This window comes from Clupea harengus, chromosome 25, assembly GCF_900700415.2.
Source record: "Clupea harengus chromosome 25, Ch_v2.0.2, whole genome shotgun sequence".
In the NCBI taxonomy this organism is placed as follows: Eukaryota; Metazoa; Chordata; class Actinopteri; order Clupeiformes; family Clupeidae; genus Clupea; species Clupea harengus.
The window spans coordinates 13,156,745-13,175,288 of NC_045176.1; the positions used below are offsets into that span (position 1 = coordinate 13,156,745).

The 18,544-nt window shown below is 44.6% G+C and overlaps 1 protein-coding gene across 2 annotated transcripts in view; it reads right to left on the reverse strand.

Annotated features, from left to right (window-relative positions):
* b4galt2 (UDP-Gal:betaGlcNAc beta 1,4- galactosyltransferase, polypeptide 2) overlaps nt 1-18,544 on the reverse strand; it is a 67,816-nt gene that overhangs the window by 43,117 nt on the left and 6,155 nt on the right. For both annotated transcript variants that reach the window (XM_031562895.2, XM_031562894.2), the window contains exon 2: nt 12,974-13,402. In XM_031562895.2, the coding sequence (XP_031418755.1) occupies nt 12,974-13,379 (406 nt within the window). In that variant the 5' untranslated portion in view covers nt 13,380-13,402. The remainder of the gene's footprint in view (nt 1-12,973; nt 13,403-18,544) is intronic.

Genomic DNA, 18,544 nt, shown 5'->3' on the forward strand with positions numbered 1-18,544 from the left:
GAATTCAGAGGACCGTTTTTATCATCCGTGCTTTGCTCGCTATCTCTCCCCAAGCACACCACGCCCCTTATCGGCAGCCACACAAACGGCAGATAATATAAAATGAATAAAAAAAGGGCCATAATCAGGGGAATTTTCAGGAACTAATAAAATAGCGTGACTTGGCCGATGGGGGGGGGGGGGGGGGGGGGGGGGCTATCAGTTGGGGAGCTTTTGTTAAAATGCACACTGTGCTCACTCTCCCAGAGTAACATATTCTCAGCCATCATGTTGGACACTTACACTTAATAATTAGTGAGGCTTCATTTGGCAAGAGTTTAAGAGCGGCCACCGTTTTGTTTGCCCCCCCCAGAGAGAGAGCTTTTTCGAATGCTTCCCCTAGATCATTTGGCACAGCGCATTGATTCCACTGTCCTGTTTGTGAAGACACAGTGTGTACATCGTGCCAACCCCCGTCCCTTCCTCTCACTCTGAAGCCAGGTATGCCACCTGGGAGAGAGCTAGAGAGCTCAGAGAGATGTCCCCAACCCCTGATTGGAGCCTGAGCCAGAGGAACAGCTCTGTGAGTGTAATAAAACACTCTGCTCCCCAATTCATAACCTCATAGTGTCATGAAACCAGAACACACACACACACACACACACACACACACACACACACACACACACACACACACACACACACACACACACACACACACACACACACACACACACACACAGAGAGAGAGAGTTAGACAGATAAAAGAAAACATTAAAATACTCAGACCAATGCACATACACCAAACATGCACACACAGTAAACAACACCTTTTCGCAGTTACTACTCCCGTCCCTCTTTGTTCTCTGTATTTGCCCCCAAAATTCATCCAAACTAAAATGATCTCTGATGCAATTCAAAGTCGAAAAAGGATCAACCAACTGCTATAACAGCACAGACAATACAGCCCCCACAACGTTCTAATAGCCGCCAGTCATGACAGTGGCACAGTGGCAGAGGGAAGCTTGCTTGTCCCAATCAAGCACCCACACCAACAGTTTTGTTTTTAATTGAAACACGGGGCATAAGGTTTCAGGGCCTGATGCCAGCCCAAGCCACACCAGCCTGCAGCAACAGCAGAGAGGGCCGGCACTTTAACTGGACCACATGCAGCCTCCTCCTCCTCCTCCCCCTGCCAGCTGGATGGATAACTGAGCAGAAGGGCCTGTAACACCAAATGATTTGGACTGAAAGCCCCAAACTGGATGTTTGGTTGCAACCAGCAGCAGCTCTGAACAGCATCCAAAGAGAAGATTCGAAGCGCAAGGTCCAGGGCAGTATCTCTCTCTCTCTCTCTCTCTCTCTCTCCCTCTCTCTTTCTCTCTTTTTCTCCCTCTCTCTCTCCCTCTGTTCACCAGTCAGCCGCAGGCCTCACTCTTAAAAAAAAAAAGGTTTTTGTTTTTCTTTCTGGTGCGCCAAGCTAGAGCTCTAATGACCCCAATTAAGTTCACTCTTACTCACTAGGTTAGACTTCTCTGTGGAGTAGCAATGTTCTGAGCACGGAAAAGGCTACGGCACTGAGGTTTATAAGGGACGCTAATCAACATGGCGATGCTTGGTCTGGTTGTGGATCATTGGCACTGTGGTCAGCTTTGAAAGTACGGAAATTAAATATTTTATCATTTTCAGTCTCTTCAATTTAAACGTCTCATCAAATTTGCCCTTGGAATCCCTCATTCATCACTCGCTGGTGTGCTGTTAACTCCATAGATGCTCATGGCATCTGATGACCGTCAAATTCATAAAAATCAGTCAAGCAAACATGACAGAGGCCTGCTCATTTCTCCGATGACCTTACACCACTACTGAGACCTTCTTCACCCTGCATCAGAGCACCTCACACAAATTCTATTACCAGCAAAACCGCTGCTTGAGATCAAGTGCGCTCATTTACGAGGAGGGAAAAAGGCTTTCCAGCGGTGTCTCCAGACACTAAAGGGATCTGATCAATGCCGTTGCTGCTGCTGCTGCTGCACTTCAGCTTGAGTCCCTCTGCTGCTGGAATAAGCCTGCACTGACCTACTTCACCAGCAAAACACACCTCCACACAACACACATCCTGGCAGAAACCTCAGGACGCCACCACTAGCAAACGTCTATAAAAGCTTCCATGGCCTGGGCTGCTGCTGCTGGGCATGCTTGGTGTACAGGAGTGGACACAGAGGCTGGGGTTACAAACAGCACGGTCTGAAGTGCCGTTACATCTATAGGACAAAGCAACGAAGCAGACTATAATCCTCAGCCCCCACCACCACACCCCCCCCCCCCCAAAAAAAAAAAACAGAATTGAATTGAATTGAATTGAATTGAATTGAATTGAATTGAATTGAATTGAACTGAACTGAACTGAACGATCATAGTGAGCATCAGAGACATATGAATTCAAGTCTGCAGTGTTTAAGTACCTACTCAGTCTGATATAATGTATAGTGTGCATACATGTACGACCTCCTACATATAGTACTGCTTATTTGTGAACACCTAGACACTTTTGGTGAGTGTTTCTTTCTAACCCTCTCACTGTATCACCTCAGAGAGTCTGCTCTGTCACTCCACCCCTCTGACTGCTAGGCATTCTGGGCCATGCAGCTCCATTCTAACCAGCTTCATTACTGTGTGCGGAGACTCCAGATGATTTATGAGGCGGTCCATAACTGCTGGATGTCTTTCACTACATTTCTCTAAATCTAATTACCAAGAGCTATTCAGCTGTGGCCGAAATAAACTAGTCCTGGCAAGTTTTGCAGCGGAGGTAGCCTCTCAGAAACTTTCATTTCCACTATCAGCCGGTGGGGTTTATTAATAATGCAGGACAAACTCACATTCTATCCTTTCCATTACAGGTTGAAAATAAAATAAAAGAAAACATGCATACATGCAAGAGCTGATACCTCTGCTTGGATTTCCAAATCCATTTTGGCCACAAGCTCAAAGATTAGAAGAAATCGAGTAGACTGGATTTTTGGAATTTATATATTTTTAGAAAATGATACAAGTTCAGTAAATAATCTCAGAATTTGAAACCTTGCCATCATTAGGTCCTGGACCACAATCACGTCCTTAAAAGGCTTATCGCGTTAATCCGTTTCAAAGCTGCATTCATTTTAATGAAATTAATTCTGTACATGCTAACTGGCTGGCCCTAGCATGCATTTCTCTCCTGAATACATGGACAAATGTCTAAATACCAACCCCATTTGTCAAACATACTAAGCCCTAATTTAAAGATGTTAAGTTCAACTGGTCAAGCAACTGTCCCTGATAATCCACAGTGCATCACTGGTTCAAACTGGATTAAAGATGACATGTCCATTGGGAACTGTAATACAGTACTGTCGCCAGCTGGCATTACCTGATGCCCCGCTTTACATGTCCGCTGCGGAAAACAGGGCCTCATCTCTAGTGATCAGTTTTGTCTTGGCACACGCCACAAAAGAAAGAGGGCGGACGGACCTCCCTGCAATGGACAACTGAAAGAGGGAAAATCAAATTGGAAATTTCAACATGATCAAAAACAAAGCTGCCATTGCAAAAATGCACTTCTGCTCATCTAAGTCACTAGTTTCTGGTCATCTAAGCAGAGAGCAGAGGGGAGTGGCAGATCTGAAAGGCTCGGGATTAAATGGACCTCCAGGTACTGAGACCAACCCAACCAATCACAACTTACCATCAAATATGCTGAAGGGATACTTAAAATGGCTAAAAACCTAAAGAATATGTTTCTCTACCAGCAAGGCCTGTAAACCACCACAACCCATGGATTATATTACCTGTTTATGAATATAACGCCTTCTTGAATGTTTTGACTGATATCATCCGCTAACTGTATATAGAATTCGGAAGCAAAGCTAGCTTTACATTAGGCATAATGGTCAACAGCCACATACTGAGAAACGCTGAGAAAGAAGAAATCCTCAAATAATGCCATTACATACACTGACTGTTTTACTGTGCCACTGCGCACCGTATAACTGGTAATCAAACGAACTGTGAATCACTCACTGAGGCCGACCCTGAAAGGGGCTTGCAACAACAACAACAACAACAACGAAGTGCAGATGCGGTTCACAGACGTGCACAGCGTACCACAGTGCCACCTGTTCTGAGGGTGTTTCTCACTACTGGGGGGAAAAAAATGGCAAAGCAGGAAAAACACCTACATAAATTGAGTGTGGCAGTTATTTTCTTTCTAGTGAAAAAGGCTGTCTCCGTTTTTGGCCTGCGCTGTAAGTGGAGGTGGCAGATATACATGGTCAGTCCACCACACATACCTCAGAACACAGCCACCCTCAGTCCAATGGCCCAGCAAGCCTAGGTAAGGGAGAGAAGAAAACCCTGCCATGCCAGATATTGCAGGTCCCTCTCTATCAGTTAAACATTACTCTTCTCTAGCTCTTCAATGATAAACATTTCCTGTGAAAACTACAGTAAGTTATTGGGAGCTATTGCTGTAGTTTTTTGTGTTCATTTTTTCAGTATTGTTTTTTAATCTACATTAGAAATAAACCTACTGTAAATCGTACTGGCAGCTATTTGCCAGTAAATTATTGTAATGTGGTTTTACAGTGATCTAATGTTTAACATAGTAAAATACCAATAAGGCTACTGTAATATACAGAAAGGCTGAAATGATTGGACCTCCAACCATTAAACCTCCTAGTGATTCTTTCTCAGTACACTCAGCTCAGGGACATGGCAGTCTTAGTGCGGAGGTTATCAATCCCAGTTTACAACGCAACTTATTTGTAAGTCTGAAGTGTTTTTTTAATGTTCAACACCTCAAGAGTCTTGAACCCTATCGTTGTCCAGAACTGCTTTGAAGTTGGCCATCCTGACAATCCAGCAAGACATCTCACACATTGGCCGTTAAACTTTTTCAATGAAATACTTTGGTATGGTATATCTCATGTTCTGGCTATATCCATTCTGGCCACTGCATTTGTAATTGGCATTGGAGCACATCAGGTTACTTTTCTTAACACAGTCCCATTAAGGAACAAATATTTCCTGTTACATCATTGTATAATTTTATCTGCAACAGTAATGTAGGATTGTAGTCAGTGTCAACTGATCCATTTGGAGAGTCAGGTCTTTTAAATGTGATTAGCTTATAGAGTGATTATTAGAGTTATAATGATTTTTTTTGTGGAAAATAACTACTTGTTGTATGGAGGTCTGTTTTGTTGTTTTGGTATTTCAAACTGAGAGCATATTGAAATACCATTCTGCAAGTAATTCTGTAGCCCAGGTTGGCCAGTTAATAAGGCAGCATGTCAGCGCTACCAAGGTCATGGGTGTGAATCCCGAGAAAAGCATAATGATTAAGTCTGAATGCTAATTGTACGTTCCCTTTGTTAAATAAAACAGACTGCTAAGGAAGTAAAGAGAAATCCAGCACTGTAGCTTCTTTGGGATGCAGATTCGACATATCCTACACCTGTAAACACATCAACACCTGACCGGCTTTATATCTTCACGTAGATATATCATCTAAAACATAAGTGGCATTCAAAAACACCTGTACTGCACCATAATCAATCATTCAGCTTAATATGTGTTCAGTTTATATTGTCACACTTCAGAGTGCTATGCTGCTAACACCTTTGCACAATTGTCACAGGTCAAAGCAGAGAAATGAAAAACTTCTGACCTGATTTAATAACTTAATTGTTAATTAATCTTTGCTGTTTTCCTGCTTTTCAATTTCAATTCAAATTACATTTGTTTCTATGGCACCATTAAAAATGGACACTGTCCCAAAGCACATTAAAGAGGCCTGCCCTGAACCCCCTAGAGCAAACATTTTACACAATGCCATTGTGGGATACACGGTACTATGCAGGACATCTGTTCTACAAAAAGATACGGTTTCAGAGATGTACAATTTCCCAAAATGCATTTGTGATTTACAGTTATTGTATGGAATTTTTGTTGAAATAAAATACTTTTATTTATACATTTTCCAGGGCGTGCAGTCAGCCAATACTAGACACTTCCTGAAAAACAAAAGATGCACCCAAGGCATGTGAGTATCCAGAAACACAGTCTTTCCTTTGAGACCCTTAAAATAACATCAGTGTTAAAGTATCATCAGATCATTTTCAGTTCAGGGCAGTGAAGACAAAAACAGACTCACTTCTTAAAGGGGACCTGAAGCAAATGATGTTGCAAATAGCCTACTCAATCAAAAACATCTAGCCCACGTGCTAAAAAAAAAAAAGAGCATAACCTCCCAAAGGTTACAGCATGGAGAGTCAGTAGTTTCCACAGTCTGATGTGTAGTATGTAGTGCTCACCACTCTGGCCACAGTCTGATGTGTACTAAGTAGTGCTCACCACTCTGGCCACAGTCTGATGTGTACTATGTAGTGCTCACCACTCTGGCCACAGTCTGATGTGTAGTATGTAGTGCTCACCACTCTGGCCACAGTCTGAGGTGTACTATGTAGTGCTCACCACTCTGGCCACAGTCTGAGGTGTACTATGTAGTGCTCACCACTCTGGCCACAGTCTGAGGTGTACTATGTAGTGCTCACCACTCTGGCAATTCTGTGTCATTAGTACTCATCTATATGTCCCTTCAAATACTTCTACAGCAAGGACATGTCAGAAAAGACTCTTAGTTCAATGCATATGGTCACATCTGTTGTTTGCGGAACAGGCCTATTCTAGAGGGGGCAAGATGTCATTACAAAAATGTACACACACGAATACACTCTGTAGAGATGCACACAGAAACATTACATATTTCATACATATATACAACACACAGCAACAGACCAAAGATGAACTCTGCCACTCAGGGCATTGCATGTTTTACTAAGACAGACAACCACACATTAACTGTGAAATGTCTGCTTCAACGTGCTATTATAGTTACCTGCATGGCACTCTCTGACTGACACCTAAGACGTCAACATCACACATTCACATCTAAATGCTCATATTCTCAGGGTAACACCTTGCATTGGTCCCTCTGCATTGGAAATACAAATGAGACAGAGTTCACTCATCCAATTAGCTTACTCTCATAGCAATCTAGCCGGTCTTATTGCATTAACAGGTCTAAGCGCTAATCCAATATATCTCTCTCAAATCTTGTGATCTTTTTTGAAAAATGCCCCACGGCAGGTTCCTGTGCGGGGTAGGCGTGCTGTAAATGTGCCAGCAATGAGAACAGACTTGAACAAATAACGCCTGTAAATAAATAAGTGCATAAATAAACCAAAGAAGACCAGTTTTGGCCTCAATAAATGATGAACTCACTCATCCTCCTCCTCCTCCTCCTCCTCCTCCTCCTCCGCTGCTGGGTTTATAAATCAGTGAGTTGTGAGCGAGCCAGGCAGGCATTTCATCATGACCAAGATAAAAAGCTGTGCATTCACATGTATCTGTAATACAGCCATGCACCCACAGCATAACCTCCCCGAAATTCAAGCAAAGGTTTAAGACAAACATGGACTCTGTCAGTCCTATACCAGTTCAAAACTCAGAGGAGGGAGAAGGAGAAAAAGAAAGCGAGGGCTAGCAGGAAAAAAAAAGAAAAAAAAGCCCTCTGCAATCCTCTTACAGATAACAATATTATGCTTCTGTTTTGCCATTCATCATTTGTCGTTTATCTAGTTAGGGACAGGAACCTCTTAATGGCTGCCTTGAGGTAATGAGAAGGATGGAAGCAATTCTCCAGCACGAGGCCCAATTCTTCCCAGGCCACACTGTTCCTCCTCTCCCATTGATTGTGTCCACGGTGACAATGACCTGATGTGACAATCTAAATGGAACCCACCACATTATAGATCAGATGAACCAAGGAAGCATCCATCTACAAGGAGAGCGCAGACGCTCATAAGTCTATGATGCCACACTCACGAGGCACCTGGTCAGGATATCGATTCACCCTGCCAATGATGTTATAGTGTGTTCACAAAGCATCTGGTCAGGATAGTGATTGGACATTACGGCTACCATGAGGAAACAGGAAGATGACTTATTGCAATGCAGCTAATAAAAATGCGAGGCCACTACCATCACTGTCAGGGTCATTTTGTACCTTCTAATTATGGCTGTTACTCTCTGCTCCACTGTGCACATGTGAGGGAGAAAAAAAAGAAGATTTCTCTGGCATGTTTCTCTGCATGCATGCAGGACTCCGTTCATGGAGTCAACACACACGTCCTTGTTTGGCAGTCATGCAGGCATTACATTTGTTTTGCTCATCAGCTCATTCTTTAGCAGTCCTCCTCAGTTTAAAACAATGAACCGTATGTGGCTCATGTACTGTGTAACCACATAATATGGCAGTTAATTATTTACCTCAAGGGACTAGCTGCCCATCACATAATTACACATTACCGCTGCATGCAGTCTTTAAGGTTTGAAAAATGAACCCTGCACGGACATTTCTGCAGTTTCGTATAAACTGACAGTGATCCGAAATGAAAATGACACCCATGACAAAGTGACAAAAGCATTTCACTGTTACAATGTGTGAATGCCTTTTTAAAATACAGTGAGGCATTCTGGGCACTCATAATATGTCTTCCGTGCACTGTGCCTGCTGAACTAAATATTCAGTGAGGACTTTGGCGGAAGCGGTGGTCTTGGGAGGAGAGGGGGCTGCAGTGGGCTTAGGGCCGGCTGATGTTTCACGGCTATTTATAAAACACTCTCCCATTCAGAGAACCTGGCCAAGCCCTGGGGTGCCAGCGACCGGCCCTCGGAGCCATAGCACAGAATCCAAATGGCATTTAGCAGGAACTAAGATGAAGAAAAAAAAAAAACAACATAAAGGAGCTGAGGAAGAGGAGAGCGGCGAAGAATATTGATGAATAAGTAAAGAGAGCCTCCTTCGTGTAGACAGAGCAGGACATGTTTTCGTGGATGTTACTGAGTGTGGATGCACTGGTCCCTGAGCACAGCCTAGAATGGAGATGGTGTTCTTGGGCTCTCTTGGAAAACATGAACTGAGACTACATATAGTATACGTATATAGAGTAGTACATGCTGTATACTGACTATTTGACATTTGGACAGAGAAACAAAAATAAACTAAATAATGAGAAAAGTCAACCAGGGTCAGCTTTTAAAGGACTGTCCCTGCGCAGCTGTTCTCTCTTCCTCCCCTGGCAGAGGACTGATCATAGAAGCGCTCCTGCTGAGCCCCGGTCCTGAGGAGTATAGACGACAGCCCTTTTGGGGCAAAACCCAAGCCTTGTGATTAGAACGTGTGCAACTGCTAAACCATCGAAACACCTTCACAGTTTTTCTCACACCCACCCCTCAACCCCCGCCCACACACACACACACTTACTCAATCTAGTCCTCCAAAAGCATTTCTGGATCTCTCCTCTCCCCTCCTCTCCTCTCCTCCCCTCCTCTCTCTACACTCTGGCCCTGCTCCACTGCTTCCTCTACGCCTCAAATGAACACTTTTTCCTGCCTAGCTCTCCCCCTCCCGCGGTGGTGATTCCCCGGAGGCAGGCTGGAGAAAATGATCTGTCCACCCTCATGGGCGCAGGTGCCAGTCTCGTCTGGAGCACGCTTGGCCCCTGAGGCATTACTCACCGGACACTATATGTGTGTGATTGTTTTTATATATAGAGAGAGGGAGAGGGAGAATGGGGGAGGAGGGTGGGGGAGGCAGCATGAGTGGAGCTGGGACAGCTAAGAGAAAATAGGCTTTTCTGTCGTAATACAAATCGCGTTTGGCAGACTGTTTAGTCTCATTAAGATGGTTTTGGACGAGAGGTGTAACTACTGCACAGATAAAAACAGCTTCTTAAAAAAAAAGCAAATCTACATTGTGAGCTCTAGGTCTCTTGTGAAAACTAGAACCTAACTAGGTCAATGTGAGATGAAGATTTCTTTTCTTCCCTTTCATTTTTCAGGCTTTCTTGTCTTTTCTTCATTTGTTGTATCTTTCCTAGTCTGGTGCCAGTTCTGTCTGTCTGTCATTAATGTCCATCCTCCAGTGTAGGAGGGCAGGCTCCTGCACGCAACCGCCCACCAGCGGCACCTGTCAGCTGGGGCACAATCTACAGACGGCCCTTGCTGCTAGCCTAGGGTCTGCTCCTTCATAATATCCATGACAGGCTGCACCTGTGACCAGCAAGCACACAGGCATCACAGTCTTGCCACTTGTTCTCTGCACACATCATTCCTCCCATCCTGTACCAGCCAGCAAAAGTGATAGCCAGGTTTGCAAATAAGTATCTGCCTACATGATGGCCACAGGCTCAATGCATCTAGACCATAATTACTGCTAGTGCTGAGCCAGGTGTTGTAATTAGGTAATGTATTATGTATGATTATGTACTATGACTATGGCTATGCATGTGCTGATTTTTGATTGGATCTTGGTGTTATTATACAAATCCAGGAATGCAGATATAGATGCTGTTTAAAAGATCTTGTGCCCTGTGTTTTCATCAGATTAGTTTTTCCAAAGTCAGCACATCTCTATTTTTTGGTCAACAACTGAAAAAAAGGCCAAAAGTAACTGAATTTGCTGAGGGAATTCTGAAAAATTGCAGTTAAAATTGCTGTGATTTTCAATAAGATAAAATCAATTGCAAATATATTGCAAGGGTTGTTTTTACAGATATATTGCGGTAATAAGAGAAAATTACAAATTGCAATTGCAGTAAATCCTTGAATTTGTGAAGAAAATGCGAAGTATGGTTGTTCAACAGCAGCGCAGGGTGGTATATGGCACTTGTATATAATCGTTGGGATTTACCACATGGCAATGGGAATTAATGAAATGATCAAAACCTAATAACTTTTAATTATTAATAACTTTACATAATGCTTATATGAATTACTTATGAGGTATTCATATGAGGCATTTCAAAAGCACAAATAGAGGCAATTATGTGTTAGTATTATGTTGTTAGACAGATGGTCCAATCACATCTTTCTTTTGCTCAGTTTAATGTCACCTGTGCTGCCCACTCCGAGTCATACCTCTAGAGACCCCGCCTCTGTGTCTAGCACTTCAGCTCACAAGCACTTCGCTCTTGCATTAGTATACATAGGGACACAGTCTACTGGGCAATCCTTTGTCAATAATGGCTAGTATCTACTGAAAGGAAAATTATTAGGAATAGTAATTCAGCGTAAAGAGCCGCAAGGTTAACCTTTTTTCTCCTCTATTTTGTCTACTCTACACTCATATGTTGTTTCCTTGAAGGAGAACACAACGTGTGCAGAACAAGTGTTTCTATTTCAGTGACAAAAGTGAATTAAGTTGTGCCTGTGTTTAATTGAATGCACATTCTTAGTAGATAAGCGGGGAGAAAAGTGCTCCCTGTCAGTAGACTGGCATTAATTGGTACTTTGTCTCTTGCACACAACCCTCAGTTCTCATCTCTAATAAGTAGTTGGGTGTATAAAACACTCGGTCCTGCTTTTCTGAAATGGTAAATTGCAAACCAACCCACGACACCTCAAATACACGGGCTCTCCTTGAGACGGCCGAGGCACAAAGTGTCCTCTGCACGCTCGTCTCTCCGTAGAGGAGCCACACTCAGAGATCTCATGTAGAGGCCTGTGTGTCCAGTCTGTCCATTTGTCCCCCCACTGTCTTGCATCATACGAAGTGTGGCGCTGAGCTCCAGACTGGAGGACGTGGGGGCCCTGGATCAGGCTTACAGCCAGTCCATCAAGCGCTCGTTCCAGAGTGATGAACTTCAGAGAGAGGGCCAGAGGAGAGAGTGAGAGACAGGTAGAGAGACAGATAGAGAGAGAGAGAGAGAGAGAGAAAGAGAGAGAAAGAGGGGAAGCGAGAGCAAAAGTTAGATGGAGAGGCAGAGAGAGACAGAGGCGGTGGGGGGTGGATGAGGTAAAATAGAGCTGTGAAATTGTGTGGACCGTTCTGAATCGGCATCCTCCCCAAGGCTCCCCAGGAGCTCTGCTTGAAACTCATTAGAAGGAGACGGGTAGCAAAGGCATGCTGCTCGCAGCCATATCAAATTCATTAGAAAATCGACGGCTCATTATGGCTGCTGAAATGCCTTACAATGACATTGAGGTTAATGAGTGTTTTATTATTATTATTTTATTTCTGCTGATTAAGGGGATTCTTCAAGGAAAGGTGTTCCCCTGTACTGCAGTTTTTAGCTGAAGTTAGCAAAAACATTCATTACAGCGCCACAGGCAAAATACATGGATGAGACATTCATTCAATGCAATGGAAATCACATGGATTCAGTGGATGGGAATAAAAACAAAAACGCAGTTTGAGTGTGTTCAAAAACTAAAATCCAGACAGAGCCTACTGTGTTATTTCTTTTCATGTTCTGTTAAAGTCAGAATAGTGCATGTTGTTGACCACTCGTCTTAACTGCTGTTTTAAGAACGATAGTCGTAGCTTGTGATGTGTTGTGAATAAAATACAACCATACTGTGGAGAGTGCTGACACTAAATCCATATTACCCTTGCCTTGAAAACAGACAGAAATGATGGCTTTTACAGTAATTGGAGTCTGCTGTGAATCCTCACTAAATCAGCAAGGAAACCGCTCTGGACTCACAAGCAAGTCCATGTATTGACCATCTTTGGTCACATCTCTGTAGGACTGTACTAATAACACTTTCCCCTCTTTTCTCCTTCATCTATCTACTCATGACTCCATTTCATCAGGAAATCGACCCATTTTCTCTCACGCTCTGCTATTTTGAAAGCTGCTTTACCTGTATTATTAAGACACCTAATAACACACAGCAGTGCAAGCCCTGTACCAAGCCAGTAATCCTCCATGACTGAGGGTGATCTACTTCCAGCGTTCAAGCTCAAACAGGATTCTGATGTCTGACAACTTCCTCAAAGTATTCAACAGTATTTTGACAATTTATTCCTTCCAAAAGGAAATGAACAGGAAGATCAGCACTGCGGTTTGCAGTTGAGGGAATCTGCAAGGGCAGGATTTCTTACCCAGGCCGGGGGGCACCTCTGGGCATGGCGGTATGGGCTTGGGCGTGGGCGGCGTGTGGTTGGCCTCAGGTCTGCCGCTGGCCAGCAGCTGGTCAGCGGTGGCCAGGAAGTTGGCGAAGGTGGCGTTGGGCCTGGTGGAGTTGTAGTAGTAGTAGTGGTGGGCCCCGGCGGCACGGGAGGCGTTGGCGCCACGGCCGTTGTTGAAGCGGCTGAAGATGTCGAAGCGCTGGCTGTAGACGTCGAAGTAGAGGATCATCATGATGACGAAGTGCACCAGGCACAGGAGCAGCACGCCCTTGCAGATCCGCTCCAGGGTCCGGCCCAACATCAGCCGGGTCATGGTCGAGGCCGTGGCCGCTGCTCGGCTACGGGCATCCGTCAAGCCTCCAACCCGTGCCAGTCCCATGGGCCACGGCTCGACAAAGTCACCTACAGAGACACACAGATAGCCGACTTCAACCAGGTGGACCTAGGATCTGGGTAAGGTTTGTCATCATCACAATATTATGTCATTGATCACAACTTTATATATGGTTGTATACAACAAAATCTAGTTGAAACACAAGTTTGGAGTTACCAGTGAAAGCTATAGTGATCAATTTTGAGGTTAGCTTTTTTGAAACTTCCAAATAAAATAAAAAACACATTAACCCCTACCACTGTTCCCACCAAAGTCCCTCCCACCAAGGACATGCACTGCTGGTTGACCTGGGTTACGATTAGGGTTAGGGTGGGCCATGACTGACGGGCAGGTTCTGCCCCTCATGACTGGTTAGATGCTAGTGTTTTTCAATGAGAGCCTTCGACAGCAGATGCTTCTATCTACAAGCTAGACTATTTTGCCAGTTCCTTTTGAAGAGCATTTCATCTTATACTGTATTACCATATGCGCTTTGAATTAAAATAGCCTGGCTAATCCAAATTGCCAACAGCTACTGTGTGTAACCAGCCATTTGCACCTAGCAGACAGTCAATCAGATGCATTGGTTGAGACTGCTTATTGTTGTGGATTGTGACAGATGGCAGTCAAAAAGCACAAACAAATATCACTGCTGAACATGAGAACGGAGTCATCAAAACTGTAATATTAGTGCTGCTCTTTAAGAGAGACTCCCAACTCCAAGCAAGCGCATGCGCACGCACACACACACACACACACACACACACACGAAGCAGCAATAAACAAATGCTCTATAAAGTCTACTCCAGGCATGGTGATTTCCTCAGCGATGGTGAGAAAATGACTTTCTTTAGGCTTGATGGGGCTGGCGCAGGGATAGACTTAGAGACACACTGGGTGGCCATCAAAACCTTTCAGTGAGCAATTTCAATGTTGATGGGTTTTTCCAATCAGGCAGATGAGGGGGGGGTCCATGGATGGCGTGTGAGCGAGCGAGCGAGGACCCAAACAGACTGGGGTCCGCCGCCTGGAGCTAATTTCTCTCTCGCTGGAGGAGACACAGAGGGGAAAGCCTCCTCATTTCACACTTCAGTGACCACTGAGGGACCCTGGGGCAAAGGGGGAGGCATTCTTTCACACTGGCAGTGTTATGCATCTGCAGACACACACACACACACACACACACACACACACATACACACACCACAGACACACACCGTGACCAGAGAGGGTGGGATTGGGCACATAGTATATATATATATATATTTATTTATTTTTTATAATTTTTTTTTATTATTTTTAAACACACAGCGTGCTGGCCATGCCAAGGAGGACTTGTCTGTGACAACTCGAGCAGCAGAGTCTGGTTTTAGTGTCATTTTTGCCTGCCATCACAAAGAAGAGGGAGTGAAGTGCTTACAAGAAAATGATGTCAATTTCTCAAAGCGTTTCTTTCTGTCCCGCAGGGATGAGGTATCTTTACAATGCCATTCAGGTAACATTGATGCCAAAGATGAGTCACGGTGGGACAAAGTATGCTACCTTTGCTGTTGATCCATAAATGTGAGCAGACTGAAAAAGATTTTACAATAGCCGCGCTTTTCCTCACATCAATACATCACAGGAACACATCACAATCTGGGCCATCATTACGCTGAGCGATTTAGAAACAGCTGAGGAAAAGTGGAGCGATGGAGAGACAGATGTGGATACTGGCGTGAAATAAGCGCCGCTAGACTCAGAAGGGAGCATCTTCACTTTCTTCTCCCATTTACCCATTTTCGGCACACTATGAAGAATCAAACTGCGCTCTTGACAATGAGACTGCATGCTTGCCTTGTAAAAGTTATTACCCAAACTACGCACTTCACACACAGAAGAAAATGTGACAGAAAGTGACATTTGTTGGTTTTCCCCTCTTCTGTTAGACTTCCATGACAATACTTCAACTAACACGCTGATAGAAACACTTAAACCTTGGTCAAATAAAAACAACACTCCTTTACATTATGATTTGGCCTTTTGGCAACAATGACCACCATCATTTCCCCAAACAAGGGCTAATTAGCGCAGTGCTTCTGCAGACCAGTCAAGTGTTGTATACAATTACACAAGTATATAATGGCCACCTATCAATAATATTAGCTCCAATGTCTGAGTAAACCTAAACTGAGCTAAATGTATTTCCTTGGCTGATGAGAGCCTGTGCGTAACCATACAATAACCAGAGCCTACATTCTGTCAGCATCTTTTGGCAATGAGTCTTCCCTGTGACAGGCCAGGAATACTGTGATGAATATTTCACCCAGTGCTTTTGTGATACACTAATGGATGCTCGGCTGCAGGCTTTTAGGTTGACATGAGGAGATGGTCCAAAGGAACTGGCAACAAAATGTGTACAGCATGTATGTGTTAAAATTTTTATAGCAAGCAGACTGTTCAGTGGCAAACTATTCATCAGCGGCTGCATTATTAATTTGCTTCTAAAGATAGTGCCATTAGGGGTTGTGGATTCTTCCAAAGGCAATCAGGAAAAGACACAGCAAAACAGGTGTTAAAAAAGGCGCGGTGGTGTGTTTGCTTGGTGTGTTACCTAGTATCCATGGCACCATAACATGTAGCTGGAGCAGCGTTAAAACTCTGTGCTTTATGTTCAAATCTGCCACACTCTTTTTGACACATTTTGACACACTTCTCAATGTGCCAGGACCCCCCTCCAAGGCACTTGCGGCATCTAACTGCTTCTTTACCGAAAGGAGTGTTGAGTGGCATCCAAAGGGAACTGCTTTAAGTTCAACCTTCAAAATAAAAGGACTGGCTGTCAAAATAAACCCTCACAATTGCACCTCACACTTCACACTGGCAGGGGAAAACAGACTTGCACCCAGTCAACTTAAAGTAAGTCACACAAATACATACGAGCAAAGTGGGGTATTGCAAGCACAATGCGTGGTTAGAGGGCCGTGCCAGCCGTCCAGGAGTGGAGATTTAGGCGGGGGGGGGGGGGGGGGGGGGGCAGTGGAGAGAGCAGAGCAGAAGCAGGTGAGAGGAAGAAAGGTCATGTCCTGCAGCTGGAACATCCAGCAGGCTGAGGAGGAAGCTGGCCATCCTGCCTGCCTCGGGGTGCACAGCTGGACCCCTGTTCCAGTGGCTCTGCCTAGAGACATGTCAGTGCACAGCCAGTGCTACTGTACACACACACACACACACACACACACACACACACACACACACACACACACACACACACACACACACACACAGACACACTCGCTCAGATGCACATGACGGAGGGCATACATCCTCATACACAGCTGGACAGACATGCACACACATCAAAATGACATAGATCCACACACGCACCAGTGGGTACACATTCACACAAACGCACATGGACCCAGACCCATAGTCACAACAAAAGATATTGTTATGTACCGAGCTACTTTCCCAGCTCGTTAAACATAAATACACTCAAATGATGGAAAGTAGAACAGTAACTAAAGTGATTGGGTGTATGTGTATGTGTGTGTGACAAAACAAAACAAACCTAAGTCAAATGGTTTGGCACCTGACGGACCCCCACGGAGATGAGGCTGACCTTCTTTCCCCCCCGAAAGATGGCCTTCTACAGCGTTCCAATCACTCTCGCCATGCACAGAAAGCCCTCACTGTTTTACTCCTTTTAGTTTTGTTTGTTTAGTCTTTTTAGGTATTGTTATCTATTTTCCCCATAAAATACTGGCTGGTGCTTCCGACTCCTGGTATCCCCGTGTGGTTTGTGTATGCAGTGGCCTGTTAGTCACTTTTCCCAGTGTGGCTACAGGTGATTAGCTGGCTTAAAACAAGAGAGAAAACGAACACAAAAACCCAGTTACTCTGGCGCTAACCCACCTCTCTCTGGCGCTAACCCACCTCGCTAACCCACCTCTCTCTGGCGCTAACCCACCTCTCTCTGGCGCTAACCCACCTCTCTCTGGCGCTAACCCACCTCTCTCTGGCGCTAACCCACCTCTCTCTGGCGCTAACCCACCTCTCTCTGGCGCTAACCCACCTCTCTCTAGGGCTAACCCACCTCGCTAACCCACCTCTCCCTGGCGCTAACCCACATCTCTCTGGGCTGTTCAGGCCTGAGGAAACACTAATTTCTGGAGTACCTTAACACCGTATTTATTCGTCCATACAAACCTATAACTCCTGCTGCAGCAACTCTATCAATACCTCACACAGTCTCTAAACCATCACCATTTTTTCCCCTTGTCTGCACAGGTTCCCCATCATTGCAATTAAAGCCTCACATCTACTTAAGGACTTAAGGACGCAGCAGGTGTCAGTAATTAGGCTAATTAAACAACCAAAATAAACAAAATACAATCGATGTGTACGGATGTGTATGTACATGTACATAACAACATGCACACACAGACACACCCCAGTAGTGCAGACACATTCATGCAAACACACACCAGAGCACATGCAAAATGAGGATGCACATTTCAGGGGACAGACAACACACAAATACAAATAGATGCACACACACTAACACATATCCTCACACGAACATCTGTCCTGAAGCACTCTACTTTCCTTTCCTCTTCCTCCAAAGAGTGTGTGTGTGTGTGTGTGTGTGTGTGTGTGTGTTTCACCTGTGGTCAAAAAGCCTGCTCTCCTAACAGAGCCACATTTGAACTCATGTTTCATTGCAGACTGACTGTCTCTGCCAAACGCAGCACTCACGAGCCCCAACATCCATCTCTTTTCGACACTCCAAGTCTACATCGCAGCTGACATCTTCAGATCAACGTGTGGGAGACTCGCATTGTGAGAGAGACTCAACGTCTGGCCAATCACTGCAGATGACAGCTGATCTTGTACCTCCACCCGGTGGGTAGTGTTAGGCTGACTGAACAGCGAGAGGCTCAGTTCTAGATTTGCAGCCCTGCAGCTACCAAGCCTGAACAAAGAGACGAGGCCCACTGTGATGACCTCACGCTGTATTTTTAGACATATGCAGCTGCGAGAAGAAAAAAAAAAGCAGGAAAAGCAACTCAAGGAACAAGCTGCGATTAAAAAGACATGTGTAGTTTTGCTTTGGAGCTAGTGGTGCATTCCATTGGCAAAGCCTCTTTTGGTATGCAGCGTGTCCGTGTGTGTGTGTGTGTGTGTGTGTGTGT